The 15,273-nt window shown below is 31.7% G+C and overlaps 1 protein-coding gene across 3 annotated transcripts in view; it reads right to left on the reverse strand.

The window, feature by feature from the left end:
- The window catches only part of LOC129802592 (putative fatty acyl-CoA reductase CG5065), a 28,817-nt gene extending 14,442 nt beyond the window's left edge, over positions 1–14,375 (reverse strand). Inside the window, exons 1-3 of one of the 3 annotated variants that reach the window (XM_055848535.1) lie at positions 13,896–14,375; positions 5,775–6,006; positions 3,421–3,925 (exon numbers count right to left, since the gene is read on the reverse strand). In XM_055848535.1, the coding sequence (XP_055704510.1) occupies positions 3,421–3,925; positions 5,775–5,987 (718 nt within the window). In that variant the 5' untranslated portion in view covers positions 5,988–6,006; positions 13,896–14,375. Of the gene's footprint in view, positions 1–3,420; positions 3,926–5,774; positions 6,251–13,895 lie in introns of those variants that run through there. The other 2 variants (XM_055848534.1, XM_055848533.1) reach the window with 2 other exon arrangements.
- Between the last annotated feature and the right edge of the window lie 898 nt (positions 14,376–15,273).

Consider the following 15,273-nt stretch of genomic DNA (forward strand, 5'->3'; position numbering starts at 1 on the left):
ATTAAATGCAGCTCTGAAAAAAACCAACCACACACAAGAACAAAAAAACTAACAAATTACAAGCGAATTTGCTTTAGGTGAAAATTTGCATAAAAGTGTCAATAGAAATCCCTGAATAATATTTGCAAGACAAAATACCCAGAAAATAAACCCAAGTTCTCTGATTATTGCGAAAAAATCACGTCGTGATCAATTAATTAAATAAATCTTGTAATTGATGAACTTTTTCTCAGGGTCAACACTTCAAAGGAAGTCCTAATGCAATTTTAATCATGCCAATCGCCCTCACGTTTAAGATATTGACACAAAATTGTAAACGCATGCCGAAGTGTATTTTCTTAAAAAAAAAAACACAATGCTTCATTTATACGTGTCAGCCGCAGATATACTAATAAAGAATATTTACTTAATTTATTATCATCGTAGAACAAAAGGATGGAAAGTTTCGTCTTCAAAAGTCAGAGGAAATTTTGCGATGTTTCAGTGACGAAAAAAATGCAAAATCATTATGAACTTTTCAGGGAATTGTATGCCATTTAAGGCACGAACTTTTGTGAAAGCCATCCATACTCAACATTTAACACTTACTTAATACATAATGTAGAAGAAATTTATACGATTTATTGACACGTGTGTTGATATTCAATTGAAAAAAACATTCATTGAGAGTTTTTTGAGTTAAACATTGTAGCCAATGTGTTTTTTTCTAGACGGAAGATTAAATTAAAGAAAAAAATTATTGAAAAATCTAAGTAAAAATAAATGTATATAATAGTTTTATGTACAAATCTATAAAACCCAATAAACTCAAATTTAATATTAGAAAAAAAAACAAAATAAACTTAAAATAGATGAAATGAGATTCTTTAAAAAGCTATTCATACATAGGAGAAACCCGGGCAGATTAGCCAGCAATTGAAATTTTTCATTGTGTATAATTTGTAAAAAATATATTTGTATCATGCTGCTAAATATTTAAATAAAAAGGAAAGGAGATGTTTACTTCAAGTACTAGTCGTGGGTAAATCTACCCCAGTTTCCCCTAACAAGTTTTCCAATTATAATCTTGTATTAATTTTAGTACAAAAATCCTTGATAAAACCGATAAATTCTTCACAAGATTTATTTGATTATGACTACAGTTCACTTTCACAGCCACTTATAAAATTTTACTGCTAAATAAAAAACCACAGAGAGACCAATATAATCCCTCGATTTTGTCCCCAAAATATCCACCTTTTACCCCTCGGAGACCACTTCAATATATCTTCGCGTTTCACATGATTTCTGAGAAATGACATCACTCTGTTTTTATGTCCGTCCGTTCATTACCACGCCTGGAAGCCAAACAGTTTGAGATAGAGTTTTCGGACTTGCAGGGAACCCCCCATAAGTCGACCCTCATGTCCTTTATTTTCCCTTCAATACCACGTTTTTAAGATCGCTGGAAAACGCGATCGTACAATTTTATTTATTTTTGGATGTGTTCTAGAAGTTACCTAGGCGAACTTCTTCGTTAATATTCAAAAACACCGTTGAATTGATCATTCCTAAAAGCGGTTTTTTCAAGGCCAAGTGTTTAAAAGGCTCTAAACAGGGTATTTCTCAACAGAATGGAGTCACGCTTAAGCTTGTTGAAAATGTCTTGGAATTTCTCGAAATTCCGAATGGGTAATGAACCAGTTATGAACTGACAGGTAATTTTTATGTAAAAATCAATTGTATTGCTCCTAAATATTTTAGGCGGTCTTTAAAGTGATTCTCAAAATCGTTTCAAATCGTTTGCGAACTATCAAACGGTAAATGACACGACAATTAGGTATAACATCTAATTAGATGCTTTTCCACCGCTTTGTTATACAGTCGTTGCGAAAAAAAGAAGTGTTCTCTCAAACGAATTTCCCAGTCTTGACCACCTGCTTTTGACTTAGACTTATCTAAATAGGGGAGACTGGGGCAAAACTTGTCAAAACGCATATTTAATTCTTTCACGAGCTATGAGAAAACTTAAACGTTTTACAATGAGCATATTCTTATAGGAAATTTTCTGCTCTATAACATTGCAGAAGACTATTTTCCTCTATCTGGAAAGAAATATGATTTTTAAATCATTTTGTAAGAGTCGATTTTTTGGAGATTCTCAAAATTTCTGGGGAAAATTTTGTCAGTCTTCGGATAAATTTGTGACGTTTTACTCTTGCAAACGTTAAAAATATAAAATAGACATATTTTTATAGGAAATTTATTCATCTACAACTTTGTCGAATATAATTTTTCTCTATCTTAACGAGAAATGTGCTTAAATTGAGCTAATCAGTATTGATATTGTCTGTAAGCTAAATATTCCAAAAATAGGGCTCAAAATTTCATTATTTTTTATTTTACATAATCCTTCCTCGAAGGCTATTTATAATAAAAATTTCAAGCCTTAATCACGTTTATTTTAGAAAATAGTGAATATTGAAATTTTCGTTTTGACAAATTTTGCCCCAGTCTCCCCTACAAAAGACGAAATATTTTTCAAAATCTTGAATTTCCATTAAACCATTTTATTGTTACTCATTTATTTTGATCTACCGGACTGTAGGCTAAACGTGCGTTATTTTTTACTTTCTTTCATTTAAAAATAGGGGAAACTGGGGCACCACCAAACATGGGGTAGCACCAAACACTACGATTTTTTAATCAGATATTCGACTTCTGAAGACAAGACCTATAGGCATTTAAAGCAGAGGTGTGCAAGAAACCGTTGAAACCGAATTAACGTCAAATGAAACATGTACGTCAATGGTCAAAACGCTACTACAACAAACTTTTTTTGACGTTAATTCGGTTTCAACGGTTTCTTGCACACCTCTGATTTAAAGGCACTATAAAGATGCTTGTCTACTGAAAAAATGGTTGGGATACTCCAAATAGTTTAACAATGAAAATTAGTGTTTGGTGCTACCCCGTGTATGGTGGTGCCCCAGTTTTCCCTATTCACTGACTTCAAGCCAAATTTAGCGATAATTTTAATATCATTGAACTTAAAGCATGAGACCTCTCGTACATAAATCACTTTTGCATAGTGTTATATTAGTGTTAGTTAAACAAACTGAGTGTTTGTTTCAATCGTTCTAATCACGTTCTTATATAACCAATCACGTATGTGTTTCATCTAATATTAAAAACCTATTTTGATATAGATTTTTTAAAATTTGATATGGGATTTTTATTAGCATTACACAGCCCATAATGTTGTATTGTGATGGCCAACAATAAATCCCGTGACAAAAGTCGTATACCAATCAATGCCTTAATCTTAAATCATTCATCTATGATATTCACAACTCTGTTCACAATAAAAATTGCAATTCATTGATTCACACTGATATTTTGGCATGGAAAAGAGATTCTTAAAATTAATAATAAACTTACCAATACTCGGTCTGGCGATGACGACGGGTAAATTTGGGTATTCATTGCGAACGAGGATCTCAGCAAGGCGCTTCGAATAGGTGTAAGTGTTGGGATGAGGTGCAATAAGATTAGCTGTGATATTGTCCAATGTCTTCTCGTCCATCCATTCAGCGCACCTTATAAGATCATGCGGATTGTGAGGACATTCGTAGACTTTTTCATGGAGGACCTCCTTATCGCAATAGCAAAAAGCTGTTGAGAGGTGAATAAGTACTTTGAGATTGGGCATTTTCCTACAGACATCGAGAACCCTCCTCGTTCCCGTGGTATTCATATCGATGGCATCTTTTAGCTTTGCCTCCAGACGCAGAGTGGCAGCCATGTGAAAAACAATGGAAGTACTCTTGAGGACTCTATCGAGGGTTTCTCCACTGAGACCCAGTCCATCGAATGTGACATCACCCTGAACGGGTACCAGCTTCTTCAGCACTTCTGGTTTCTCTTCGCGAATTCGCTGAAACATCTAAACCGCCAAAAAAAGGTGCAAATTAGTCAAGAGATTTCCCAACAAATTTCCGGTAATTTGCTATTTTTTCCGCTGATCTTTTATGGTGGGATAGCTTTACAAAAAATTACATTTTATGTTCATGAACTAAGCAGTGAAAGCTCTAATTTCGAGTGTTTTGTACTTTTTGCAAAAACAACACCCAAAATCAAAGCAAAAATATATTGCAATTGAATGATGTAATTTCTTAAGAGACGTATTTCACCATCATCTCAAGTTCCAGTTTAAACAGTAAAGGTTTTTTGTGTATCCAAATTTTCGACGTTGAACAACTTTGGTCAATTTTTTTTTACATAATTCTAGAGTACATGAAGTACATGTTTGAGTATAAATTTATTGATATTTCATGAAAGAAATTTAAAGAGACGAGCATTCAACGACAGAGCAAAGAGGAACTCGTAGTGCAAACTTGAGAAATCTCTCAAAATTTCCCTGCATAGTTTTAATCGATTGAATTGATAAACAAATACCTCAACATTTCAGTGATCCAACTAACTACTCTTTACGTTTATTTGTAGAGAGTCTCACTTCTTGTGATTTTTTTTCGGTAATTCGAAATGTTAAGAAACCTTCACAAATTCTGTATTTTTAACCCAAGATATTATTAGTTGTGCTTGCTGCAATTTAAGGTGAAGGCGTTACTTATGAACACTTTCACTAAAAATAACCGTACTATATAGAAAATAATAATGAGATCTACATTTTTACTTTCAAAATTGTATATTTAATTGTGAAAATGTTTTACAGGTGATTTTTGTTTTCTTTTTCTTCGTTTTATTTGAGTGATCTGTGTAATTCAAATAATCAGAATACCAAAGGGTCTTTGAAAATGTTAAAATCAATCAACTATTATTTTGAGTTCAAATATTATCTCTGCAGACGTTCTATTAACCGCGGTCTAAACTTAAAAGTAATTAGAATATATTGAGTTCCGTTAAAAAGAACATGAAATTCTCATGAATTGGGGCAGCTTTGAATTTGGATTTGTTCTCCAATTTTTAAATTAAATTGAGCGTTATTATGTGTAATTTAGTTTCACAATTGGTTCGTTGAGCTAACTTATATCATAATAAGGTTCAGTTTCATTTAAAAATAAAAGAAAAAACCCAATTTTAAAGTTGCCCCAATTCAAAGGTGCCCTACTTCCCCCTATACAGGTCCTAGGAAAATTCATTTTGTTTATTAGGGGCTCAATTCTAACCGCAATTTTATTTCAAATACACAAAATTTCAGATAATATATAGAAAGAGTAAAAAATGGGGTTCATTTAGATGGGGGCACCTTTGAAAACAGGGCTCCTACTCATTTTCAAATACTCAACAGTGTATACTCAACAGATATCTGAAAAAGTTAAAATAACATTCCTGAAATGTTTATTTTACCGTGCAATATTGATCCGAAATCGGTGTAAATATTATGCTTTTTAGGTGTATTAGGGGTTAAAGTTACCCTTCTTTTATGTTGATTTTACCCTTAAAAAGGTGTAAAATTAACATTAAAAAATATTGATATATTTTTACATATGAAAAGTGTTAAATTTATTAGCAAAAAGAGTTAATCGCACCCCCGTTTTTTTTCTCAGTGTAGAAATGAGCCTAATCATAATATAATTTAGCGTCAGGTTAGGTTAAGTTTGTTGTTACAACAGGTTTTGCTACACGGACGGACGCATTTTTCGTTAAATTGTAGTTAATAAACCTCGTTAACTTCTCTTTGAATATTTTGGGACCAGGCCCTTGCCATATGCAGTCAATCCCACCTCATTACTAGTAATTCCTTCAAAATAAAAAAGTAATAAAGAACTTACAGGTAACTTAAACATGTCCTCCAATCGAGATTCTGGAACACGTCCCCGTTTTGGACGCATGAGGATGAAAATCTCCTTGACATCAGAACAGGAGTACAGAAGTTTTTCTACCAGAACCTTGCCCATAAATCCAGAACCACCCGTAATGAAGATACTTTGCCCCTTGTAGAACTCACTGATCTCGGATTTAGCCGGCATCTTGCCTGAATCCATTAATTCTACAATAAAAAACCTAAAAAAAAAAATAAATTCAATTAAGCAAAACCTGATCCACATTTGACTTAGCAAAAATACTCTTGGGTATATAAAAACAATGAACGATAATTTACATATAGCATTATTGCGAGTTATTTTCAATGTCAGACATTCTCAAGACTTGTCCTCCTCCGCAAAAAATTGTCAAAAAAAATTAAATCCGTCAAATCTGTCTGGTATCAATGATTAGGGAGATATAAAATTTTTAAATGTACAAAAAACTTTAGGAATTGTGCAACTCATAGTCATAGAAGAAGTGAAATTAATAACTCGACATGGTTATTTGAATGATACTGGAAAAGAATTGGTGTCTTATGGTTTTGATTTTTTCCTCGTTTCACCTCCAATTTGTGCAAGACAAGAAAGCTTTTGGAGATTGATGAAAAAGTGAAATGAACCAATAAATCATTTCAAAAATTAACGAAAATATTATTTCATAGAACAATAAGCATCACTGGACCTTAAAATTTATGATGCATAGTGAAAAATTTCATCAATATCTGAATCAATGAACAGAAACATGCAATTTTGAAGATCTTAATTGAAAAATGGGTGGTATAACTTTACTGATAGGGTAAGTGTGTCAAATTTCGGCATAGTTGCATTCAAGCGTCAAAGTCTCAAGTTTGAAATGTAATATTTTAAATACAAATTGATTTTTTTTTATTCTTTCTTCTGAGAGAGTGTTACTTGGAACCTTGTAAAGAGTTTACCGTTTTTATTTACTCTAAAATCATTCTTAATACATTTTAAAATGAATAAAAATACAGACATAGCTTTAGTATCCTATTTCGGCCACCTTCATTCTCATAGTTCCTTGCTCTTCGGGAATTCTTCCAATATCTTTTTCACGTCATCTCGTTTGTCGAAATTCGAGGAACAAAAAAGGTGGCCGAAATTGCAAGATGGCCGGAATTTGGCACACTTACCCTAGTTATTTGTTTAGCGATCCGACATTCTTGGGACAGGTTACAGTAATACGGATTTACAGGTGATTTAAATCGATTCGGTCACTTCAAAATTTTTCCAAAAATTATATCAGTAATAGCTTAATTTGGATTCACTTCTGGTTCATAACTAATTTAGACCTAGGGGATAGTGGCCTACCTTTATGCCAGCCTTTGAATATTTCAAGTTTTTTTTATTTACCAATACAAAAAATTAATTTTATTAATCGATGTTACTAAAAAACAGTTAATAGTATTAACTGTTTTTTTTTGCTTAGTTTTATTTTACAATAAGTAATTCTAGGACAATAAGAGATATTTGGGGATATTCGAAAGCTGGCGTATTTAAAGCCAGACCACTTTCCCCACCAGGTTTTGCTAGACCTTTCGAACTATCTCAAACTCATCCAAATCGGTTTAGAAATAAGCTCTCTAGAATTTTCTTTTTATTGACCTTGAAAACCTGTTATGAAGAAGAGTGATTCAAGGGTATTTTCTTATAACTCGAATTATCCAACAAGGCAAACTCTTTAACAAAATAAATTTTAACTGTAATTTTGTAACCTCTTCCCCTTGTCTTCTCCAATAACCCGAATACCTCATCAATCTAATAAAAAATTGTGAAAAGGTATGAATAGTCTTTTTTCAAATTTCAATTTTTAAAGTTTTTCATTTCGGATTGTTGCGGAAATATTTAATAAAATAAGATGTATGATGTTGAATACACATGTAAAAGGTGTTGGAGAAAAGCAATTTAAGATGATACTCAACTATTGAAAAGAAATATTTAGGGGCCTTTCGAAATCATATTGTTGTGATCTCAATGCTCATCATAAATCTAGACAAAGTTATACAATCTGATAGATACTTTTCCTAATTCAATAACGCATTCTCCTCTAAAAAGTGTAAAGTCACTAAAACTTTTCATAGTCTCTGAGAAGCTCTTTGTTACCATCGTAATTAAGAAGAGTCATTTGCAAGAATTGAAAAAAAAACTTTCTATTTCAGATTAGTTTTGGCAACGCTCGAAGGAATATCACAGCATATCCATTGTCGCCAAAAAAAATAACATCAATTTTATGATATTTCAAAGACTTCAAACACGTTTCTTATGGAACAACCATTTTAATGTTTCGAAGTAGCCATTAAATTCCGGATTCTTTGCAAAATTACAACTCTCATTTTATATCAAATGATTTATGGTGTTATCCAGGCAACCTTTTGAGAAAATCCAATACACTAAATAATAAAAAACAGTCTAGTACTAAATGATTGGCATGTTCTTGCTAAAACTAAGAAGACATTCCTAATCATAGTTCCTGAGGAGTTGTTTGATAGATACAGCATTAAGACAAAAAAGAAACAAGTTCTTGATTACTTCTCTTTACAAAATTATTCTTTAAAATCAAGATGTATGTACTGAAGTACGAGTAATAATGTATATAAACGTGCTCAACATCAACACTTGAGTTCAAGGTTAATAATCATTTATGTGTGAGTAATTATTACACCATCAATTTCTTCTATATAATTCATTGGGAAAATGAGGGACGATGGACAAAGTTCCGCGGGAAAATAATAGATTTTTTTTTTAATTTTTCACACAATAAGTTTTATGATTTAATAAGATTCAATTTTATACATCTATTTCTTGTTAAATCATCGTACGGTACTTAGCGTACAAATTTAAATTATCTACAAGAAATTCATACCTTTAATAGATGACAAACCATAAAATTTAATCGAATGCACTCTAAAGAGTTTTGTTGCAGAAATGTTTGAGTGCCACAGAGACACTTGACATTGCCTGTTCATCGCGTGAAGTACAAATGATTCAATGATCAACAGGTGCCAATTTAATCATCATTTGGGTACCCAACACTTTCTTGTTGGCAATTTGCACCGTAATGATGGACACAGTTGGTTTATTGATGATTATTCTATTATGTCTCCTATACAAAAAGCATCAGTCGCTCATGCAATCGATCTTTAGACGGTATTAAATAACAAAATATACAAACTATAAAACGGATTAGTGAATACGTAAGAGTTTAATCTAGATCAATCGAAAGGCTAATCACTAGTTATGTATATGTACAATAATTGTTATTCGAGGACAACGTCTTGTAGTCAAACTAGGCTCTTTATACCGAATACGGTCATAACCGAAACTTCTACTCAACCATCCCTTGATTTTTTTACCAGTAAAAATTTTCACTTTTCTCCCCTGAAGACTCATTTTCTTATCATATTTTCGCAAATCAGACAGTTTCTAAAAAATTACTTCACACTGTTTAACAGTTCATCCATCCGTCTAATCGATCAGACTAAACAAAACAATTAAGATCAGTGAATTGGGGTTGTTGGAGTACACTCCTTCCATAAGTCGACTCAAAAAAATCATTAGCTTTAATAATTTTTTCCTCACTTTACCCCTATACCCCGATTTAAACTAGGTTTTTGCAAAGTCTCCAAAAAAATCAAATCAAGAATACCTGGATATTACATAAATAATTCATATTTTATTAAAAATCTATTGACGGTTTATTATTAATTGGTTACCAAATTTCATGTCCTTCAAATTATTTAAAATTAATTGAGACATCAAAACTCTACAGTTACGTAATTTTTAACCTTGAAACTCGTAAGCAAGAATAACTAGAGGTCATTTACATTTATAGAAAAAAATATGACAGAATTATCTCTAAAAACACATCAAAAAGAAAAGTTAAACTTATCTAAAGTTATACCAGACAAAGTATAATTGAATCTAAAAACTATATTTTAATATAGAAGATAGTTTCAATACTTTCGAAAACCGTGAAATATTTCTAGATTTTTTTGTTACTATTGCATTGAGTTCATTGCATGGTGGTTATTTTCTCCTGGTAGGGGAAAGTGGGGCTACTTTGAGCGGTCGGGCTAATTGATATTCTATTTTTTTGCATATTTCTAAAGGAAGATAACTTTAACGTAATGTATTTTAGATCTACAAAACAATAACGGAACTTAATAAAATATTTGCAAAGCCCAGATAACTTTAGAAATATGTGAAAAAAATCGAATATTAATGTAGCCCCACAACTCAAAGTAGCACCACCTCCCCCTACCTGAGAGTAACACTACGGAGAGGACGTTTGAATAAAAAATCTGTTCCAGTTTTCATGTAAAATAATTTTCCTCAAACTGAATAAAATGAGTGTACCTGGCATTGATTCCTTGGACGATGTACGCATTTTTATAATGAATTCAATTACTTAACGCTATTTTTAATTGATAGCTCATTATCAAATTGATGTCCAATTGCGTGGTGTCCACCAAAAATCGGAAAAGATATTCTCTTCCTTTTGTGGAACAACATTTTTTTATAGCAGCCCTTGCTGGTTGGGCATCTAAAAAGAAAGTTCAAGATTTACTCACTAAATGAAGCCCTCAGATTCGAGCTTTTGACTGTTCATGGAAATTTATTTTTTCCACTCCCTAGTACTATATTTCATCACTAAACACTATTTACTCCAGTTTTTGGACAAAAAAGTCATCCCATCCTTAAGAATTGTTCACCAAATTTTATTTCCTCTCTGAAGAACAAATAAAAATCTCATGCATTGAGGGCACTCGATTACATTTAAATTTTTGAGGTCGTTTCACTTTCTCCTTAAAAAACGTTCTAGCACGTCCTATCCGTAGTATTACTCTGAGCCTGGTACTAAAAACTGTGTAAATACTTTTTGCGGAGTTATAAAATGTTAATAAATTAACTCAAAGCTTCAAAAAGTTATCGTTTGGCTACTAAAATCGAAGTTTTGAATAAAAAAAATACCATTACCCATACTTCATTAATAATTATTACCGATTGATAATGATAGGCAAAGAACAGACATGCATATATTGGTACATAAAACTTAATTATATTGTATTGTTAATTCCGGTCAATTCAACAATTCGTAACGGATAATTTTAATTCGATTTGGATCCATGCAGTCGTTTTGAAATTTTGAGAACTTTAAATTTGACCAAAATGGGTTAGGAATTGAACGGAATGTACTGCTTTAGCTTAGGGAGAAGTGGGGCAGCTTTAAGATTGGGCTTTATTCATTTATTCTTCATTTATTCATTTATTCTTTAAATGGCATTGAGCTTATTCATATTGTTAGCCTCACAATTGGTTTGTAGAAGTTCAAATTATAGGATCAAATTATATCATTGAAAGGTTCAGTTTCTCCTAAAAATAGAAAAAGGAAACTCTAGCTGCCTCAGTGCAAAAATTTCCACTTTTCCCTAACCTTGAACAAACGATGCTGTAAATTGTTCTGTCTTATAGTCGAAATGCGCAATAGAGCTGCATTCAAAATTTATCCGAAAATAAAAAAAGCGTCGTTAAAGCCTATTTTTGAAAAAATACGCAAAATATGATTTTGAAAAGGAAGAAAGAAATTAGGGGACGTGAAACATCTTAAGGAAATTTTTATTTTTTGAAAAGTGTCACAGAAAACCATAAATCAGTATCTCTAAATATTTGGCGCTTAGACCGGTAAAAAAAAAACAGAACAATAGATTAAATAAATTGCTTTAAGGCCAAACTATAAATCGAATGAATTCCGCAGAATCTAATATTTTATTATTATTAGAATTAATATTTATCAAATTGAAATACTAAGTATTTAAAAATGCTTAATGATAATATAATAGGTCCGGATCAAAATCCAAAAAGCCAAAATCCTAAATTAGTAAGAATATCACAGCTACTCTCGCGATTCCACATCTTCTGTGTTTTAAGAAAGTATTCCACACATTATCCTCCAAGTGATTTCAACCATTTCAGAATGTTTTAGTATTCAGGATTAGAGCCTTTTCTAGATTTTGGCTTTGGGGATTTTGGCTGTCATCGTAATATAACACATAGATACAGAGTAAAGACAATTTTCAATTAATCTAACTAACCTCACTTATCAATAATTACGTTACAAACAAAATTTATGACCACGTGAATCTCATAATTTATTTTGATTTGTTTTCTAAAAAGATTTAGTATCTTCAGAATTTTTTTGTAATTTAATAATCACTTACATGACTGTTCTACTCTTCCGTAGCGATAAATCATATTACTCTAGGGAAAATTAAGCTAATTCAAAACCTGCTCCAAATGCAAATTTTTCTCTATTCCAAATGGAAACGTCATTATTTTCATGATAAATACAGTACTAAATTATTATATCTATATATTTTCTATACCTCAGTTTCATTATTTAGTTAATTTTGCTCCAAATAAATCGAAAATCCATACATATTCACAAATTTTAATTTGTTAATTTCTCAGAAAAATTAAAAGTGTACCTTTTCACCATCGAATTTTTGAACATGGTCATCGATCGACCATGTTTTCCAATGAAAAACACACTGAAGTGACTGTTGTTTATTCGTTTTGTTCAATATTTATGTCATATTTCTGGCTAATTTTAGTTAAATTAAATGCTAATCTTTATAGTTTACGGTACGTGAAGTTTTCAAATGAAATAATTACCTATTTCGTGAACAAAAAGGGTTTTACTGAAATGTCTGCAAATGATTCAATAGGAAACCCTGGAAATATGATTTTTTTTTTTGAAAAATTGTCTTATTGTTTTAGATGGGAAAGGAGAAGAGACCAGGAATAAGAACAAATCCTGCACTCAAGAGCAACTCAACAAGGTTTTGGATACACCGTGTTTTGGTACACTGTTTGTCTCCAATTAGAAAATTTCCCTTGTCTCCATTTGGACTAATTTGTTTCCAATAGAAGCATTTTGCACTCGTGTATTTTTCTTGTATTTAAGAAGTTTTTAAATTATATCTAAAAAATTTTTACTAAACAGTAACATTCTAGAAGAGTCACGGAGTAAATTTATGTAATTCTCTTCAGAAAAAAAATTGAACTTAATGTGTTGAATCTTCTATCAAAGTTAAAGCGTCTGAAAATGGTTTTGAATTAGAACATTTACCCTATGTAGGATTATATTAAAATCTCTTAAATTCTGCAATTTCAAATTTTCCTATGATAAAGCTGTTTATACTGTGATAGAAATTTAATGTCGCTATGTTTTCTCAGTCATTCACTAATATGTTTGAGAAGCAGTTTTATAATGCAATCATTTTAATTTGAAAGTTGTACACCTAAACTGATAAAAATCTGTGAAAAAAAGCACTTTTAAGTAAGAGAAACAATAAAATTACTGCATCTTTATAACTTTTTTCCTTTTGATTGATGCGTTTGTTACCTAAGAAACGAATTTTAGTGAGAGTTTTGTGTTTTTATGAGACAGTTACAATAAAATTACAACTGCTTGCCCCCTTTTGCGCAAAACCTTCTCAAAAATAATCCACCAATCTTTTGCCCAATTCTTATTTTCTTTTCCTCAATGAAATAGCCGCTAGATTTGTTTACTCTTTATCTGCTTTTTTTTTGCACAACATTGGAGCACAGAAAATTATGAGCAACTAATATAAAAGTGAAACTCTTTTTGCTGCGAAATGCGAGAGGTGTATAAAGAAGGTAAAAACTGTAACTCATGCCATAATGGATAAATTTGTCTCTATCAAAACACTTATCCGTTTCATTGAACAACCTTTCGTGAAGCTACTCTTTTCCTTAAAAAACTTGTGCAATTTTCACGTAGAATTTTCATGCAATAAGGAACAGTTAAAGTTGGCATAAACCGATTAAATCAAGGGCAATTATTTAGTTAAACCTGTCTAGACTAATTGGCACAATTCTTCGATTTTCTTTCACAAAGTGTGGAGAAAAATGCTTCCCAGCTGAGATTCAGATAAATTAAATGGAATATTATGTGAAAAAGTCAAGATTTTTAAGGTTGGGCAAAGAAATAGGCAAATCTAAGAGATTGTAATGATTGTAACAAACAATATGCACTATTCAAATTACCTTGGAGCGTTTTCAAGATTTCTTCCAACTATTTAAGAATGCTTCCCCTTGAAAAACAGCAACTTTGTTGTAAATCTGCACAAAAAATCACAAACTTAAATCTCTTGGCAAATTTCTAAGCAACTTTGACACCACTTTATTGGAAATCAAGAGCAAATGATATGTAAGATGTTGCAAAAATGTAATAACTATTTGAACTCAGAAATTCTGGACAAAATCTACCGACAAGAGAAAATCTTTTGAGGAAAGACGCGAGCTCAGAGTCACAGAGACGACTGCTTTGGAGCTCTATGTACCAGCGAATAAATACTAATGAAATTGAAACTGAATTTTCCTTCTCGGACTCCACGACATCAATCGGCTTCAGGTGGAGGGAATTCTCGACGTATGGTCTCTCAAAAGACTGGAAATTCCGCACATGGAACCTCAGCACTTTGCTCTTTTTTTTCTGACACTCACCACGGCATTAGGAGAAAAAGCCACATTCTTCTCTCAGACTCTGTGCTGACTTTTGTGCTTAGCCATCGAGGTGGATCTCTTACGGTGATTGCACCAATAAATTGCTCTCCCAACTAGTTCCGCTCAATGAAGAGATCTTGTGCGAAGCCCTTCGCGAAAAATGCTGCACGTGTTGAAAGACAGATTCCTCAAACATTACACTGAGAAAAACAATTTATACCAGGTCGTTTCGATTACTATGTAAAAAACTTTAAAATATTTTTAGTAAATTAAAAAAAAACAGGTCGTGCATTAAATTTAGAAAAAATCGCACAACCTTAATTAATCCTGATTAATCCCACTTTTTTACAAGATTAATTTTCCGAACAAAGAAAAGATCTTTTAAGCTAATTACACCAAATTACTCTACGAACATCAAATACTAAAACTTAAGGGGACAAAAGATTTTTTAATAAATTCTAGAAAAAAACAGATAGTGCATTAAATTAATCTTAAACAAAAATCGCAGAATCCTAATTAATCCCACTTTTTTACAAAATTAATTCGCAAAACAAAGAAGATATTTTAAACTAATTACATCAAGTCACTCTACGATCATCAAATACTGAAAGTTCAGGAGATAAAAGATTTTTATTAAATTCCTACTTTGAATCCTACTTTTTGCAAGATAAGTTACTGAACAAAAAAGATTCTAGAAGCTATAATTACATAACGAACATAAAACACAGCCTGTATTCTTAGAAAAAGGGTTTTTATTTATGTTTAAAACGTAAGAAAAACTATCTTAGAATACAACCATAAAAAAATTCACAAGCCAAATCCATTTTTTTTTTTTTTTGAAGATACAGAGACGAAAGCAAAAAGGCACCGAGCAAACTTGCGAACGCTCAGGCGGACTTCCAAAATTTTAAAACGCATT

Source organism: Phlebotomus papatasi, chromosome 2 (genome assembly GCF_024763615.1).
Source record: "Phlebotomus papatasi isolate M1 chromosome 2, Ppap_2.1, whole genome shotgun sequence".
NCBI classification, from domain to species: Eukaryota; Metazoa; Arthropoda; class Insecta; order Diptera; family Psychodidae; genus Phlebotomus; species Phlebotomus papatasi.